The sequence below is a fragment of the Paralichthys olivaceus genome, chromosome 14 (genome assembly GCF_024713975.1).
Source record: "Paralichthys olivaceus isolate ysfri-2021 chromosome 14, ASM2471397v2, whole genome shotgun sequence".
NCBI lineage: Eukaryota > Metazoa > Chordata > Actinopteri > Pleuronectiformes > Paralichthyidae > Paralichthys > Paralichthys olivaceus.
Window position 1 is genome coordinate 24843790 of NC_091106.1, and position 3711 is coordinate 24847500.

At 44.5% G+C, this 3711-nt stretch overlaps 1 protein-coding gene across 4 annotated transcripts in view; it reads left to right on the top strand.

Moving 5' to 3' along the window:
• The first annotated feature begins 420 nt into the window (after positions 1-420).
• LOC109645517 (synapse differentiation-inducing gene protein 1) overlaps positions 421-3711 on the top strand; it is a 5510-nt gene continuing 2219 nt past the window's right edge. Inside the window, exons 1-4 of one of the 4 annotated variants that reach the window (XM_069538741.1) lie at positions 421-560; positions 1043-1346; positions 1425-1691; positions 2017-2449. In XM_069538741.1, coding sequence (XP_069394842.1) covers positions 1152-1346; positions 1425-1691; positions 2017-2322 — 768 coding nt within the window. In that variant the 5' untranslated portion in view covers positions 421-560; positions 1043-1151 and the 3' untranslated portion in view covers positions 2323-2449. Of the gene's footprint in view, positions 561-1042; positions 1692-2016; positions 2450-3406; positions 3545-3711 lie in introns of those variants that run through there. The other 3 variants (XM_020111131.2, XM_069538740.1, XM_069538742.1) reach the window with 3 other exon arrangements.

The following is a 3711-nucleotide window of genomic DNA, read 5'->3' on the forward strand; positions in this document are numbered from 1 at the left end:
GTGGAAGAAGAACTGGACGTTGATGTGGTTCACTTGTTTGTGAAAATGTTCAAATCCGGACTTTCAATAGATTTGAGTTTTTACAGAGCAACTGCGACCTGGAGAGTTTCAGGCTGATGAGGGGACACAGAGAGGTTCTCTGCTCCGTCACAGACCAACAGCTGGTCTATGGACATGTGATTAATTTATAGTTTCTATATGAACACATAAACTATATAAATGTCCATCTAATTTATCACTTCAAAGATAATTGATGGTTTTAAAAATCCCTCTCTCTGTGTCTCTCCCTCTCTCTCTCGCTCTGTCTCTCTCTCCTCCTCCTCCTCCTCTTCTTCTTCTTCATCACTTGTTCTCTGCAGGAGAATCCTCCTCCTCATCCACCGACTGCACGGACACCTGCCTGCCCGCCTGCCTCTCTCCTCTCTCGGCTCTCTGTGGCTCGGAACATCGGACCTTCTTACTGGGACTCTCGGTTCTACTCGACGCTCAGAACGCAGTGCAGGGCGGCTGCAGAGCGGAGGGGGGGTCGGATGGACGGATCTCGTGTCTCACCTTGGGAGGTGAGTGTGCTCGTGTGCGCGCGTGAGTCCTCTTGTGATCAGGACGCATGTAACCGGGATGACGTCAGAGCCAAAGACACTGTCGGTATTCAGGTGATGAGATCTGACCGCGTGTGCGTGTTTGTGTGTGTGTGCGTGAGTGTTTGTTAGTGTGTGTGTGTGTGTGTGTGTGTGTAAAGCCGAATCTGATGGAGGATTTTAACAAGATTTATTGATTATTCGTTGCTGTGCAAAAGCAGCCGAACTGATGGTGATCAGCTTTTGTTTGCACTAAACTCAGTGATGAACTCAAAACTGTCACTGAAACACTGTGACACTGAAGGTAAATTAAAAACATTAAAATTCTACATGAAGTTCTGCAGAATTTGAATTCTATGGTTTTCGTGTGGATGACATCATCAGGAAGTACTTAGTTTCATTTGTAAATGTCACTAATCATCCTGCTGAACATGACTCAATAAAAATGTTTTTCTGTTTGTCAGGAGAGATCAGCCCACAATGCCTGACCTCTGACCCCTGACCTCTGACCCGTCACTTCTGATGCCTGACTACTGAGAGACAACTCAGAGGAGGAGTGACCAGCAGGCGGGAATGGAGGAAGACGGAGAGGACCAGAGTCGAGGAGAAGAGGCTAAAACCTCCTCTACAGTGGGGTCATCTCCAGCTGGAGGAGGAAGCGGTGACTGCAGACAAAATGGCCTCATTAACACCCACAGGCTGGGGGCGGAGCCACGAGAGAATCTGGTGTCTGTGTACTCAGCTCCTCAGTACCAGGGTCATGTGGTGGTGAGTGCCCCCCCTCAACAGGAGCATAGCGTTGCTCCTCCTCAGCTCCTGAATCCTAGTGCCCTCCTCCATCACCAGGTGGTGGTGGACCCCAATCTCAGGCCAACCCCAGCCTTCCTCCCCTGTCTAGATGGTATCCTGCAGGCATGGGAGGAGGCAGGGGGAGGTGACTGCTGCGAGACCACCTTCATTGAGGTGCTTGTTCCTGATGCCTCCTCGTCCTCCGCCGCCACCACAAAGGAGGAGACGCTGTTCACTGAGGGAAGGTTTTTTGATTTTCCTGGAGATAACACCAAGATTCACACGTCGTACGATATAGATGACGATGAGTTCCAGGAGCTGGAGGTAAAAACTTTCATTAAGATTGATGATTAAGATTTATGATTTTAATTGAAATCACACAATTTTTCTCAGGTCACTTTGTGTTTTACTTTCTGGTCTATTGATGAATGATATTTTTCTTTTTGTATAAGTTCATGTCAAATGATCAGGTTTGGTGATAAATGAATTTTATCATAACAGTCAGATTCCACACACTGAAAACTGACATAGACTCAGAGAACAGAAACCTGAAAGTTGTTCTCCTTACTGTCATCATTACTGCAACAACCCGCTCTTGTAGATACATGCTGCTAAACATCAGGAGATTATGTCCCCTTTTCTCTCTCAGAAGGCGGCAAAGGTTCTGGTCCAGGTTCTGGTCATCTCACATCTAGACTACTGCCCCTCCCTCCTGGCTGGTCTACCTGCTAGTGTTATCCGACTGCTGCAACTCATCCAGAATGCAGCAGCTCAAATGGTCTTTAATTTAACTACTAACATTAACACTAGTACTTGTGTACTGTGTTGTGAACGGATCGGGTCCAGTCTATATCCAGGAAATGGTCAAACCTTACACCCCAGCCCTTCCACTCCACTCTACATCTGCCAATCAGCTGCTCCTTCACTGCGAGCAAACCAATTAACAAAATCATGACTGTCTGCTGTCCTGGCTCCTAAATGGTAGAACGAGCTCCATATTGACACCAGGACAGAAAGTCTACACATCTTCCACTACAGAGACTAAAGAGGAATAATCTAGTACTAATCTCTTCCGAATACACCTTGGTGATGAAGATGATGTCTAATAACCAATTTAAAAAAAAGTATATATATGAATATATAAACATATATATATATATATATATATATATATATATATATATATATATATATATTATTGCACTAATATGGCACATACAAGTAGCACTTTGTAGTTTGGCTTTTTTTGAAGCAAAATGTTCTAACTTGATTCTTGTTGTTCCCTCATGGTTGATGCACTTATTGTGAGTTGCTTTGGATTAAAGTATCAGCTAAATGAAATGTAATGTGATGCAATGTTCTCTCTCACCAGCAGAGGGCGACTCCACTGGTAGTTTCTATAGAAGTCTATACAAATTTCTCTACTTATAACTTATAACGTCAGTAAAAAATATCCTCAGGAGTTTATGTCTCAATCTCTAGTTTCAAGTTTTCTTCAATACAGCTGTTCATTAAGTCAATTATGATCATTTAGAGTCAAATAGACCAAAAGCACTGGGTGTATTTGGGGGTGGGGACCGAGTGTGATTGACAGAGGGTGACATCCAATGGGGGCAGGTGATAGGTGGCAGGTGAAGGTGACTGAAAACATTTCAAACTGAGGCTTCAGAAGAGCAGCTCTCAAACCTACAGGTGATGTCATGGTGATGGTTGATACTGGATTAATCCTCTATCCGCAAATTAGTAACTATTACTGTTATTTTACTCTGAAAGTCACCAATTGGAATCAGTTCAGGTGTTGTGTAGGTAAACTTCCTCGAGAGAAAATGAAGGATGTTCAGTGACCTCACAATCTGTTTTGATATCTAACCTGTCAGAATGTCTGTTTTTAAATAAACAAACTCGGGTCAAACAAAGAAACCTGCAGACAATACTCAAGGCTGAAAACCCTGCATTCTGACTGACAGGAGAAAACATGTTTGTCTCAAATACAGTTCATCCAGAGTGACCTGTGTGTGTGTGTGTGTGTGTGTTTTCAGAGTGATTACTCCAGCGAATCAGAGAGTGAGGACACCTTCCTGTTAATGCCTCCCAGAGATCACTTTAGTCTCAGCGTCTTCTCTATGCTCTGCTGCTTCTGGCCACTGGGCATCGCAGCGTTCTACCTGTCGCACGAGGTTAAGACACACTCACTCCCACACACACACACACACAAACACTCACACATGCACACACAAACACACACACTCACACACACACACACACACACACACACACACACACACACACACACACACACACTCACACAAACGCACACACACAGACACACACACACTCTCACACC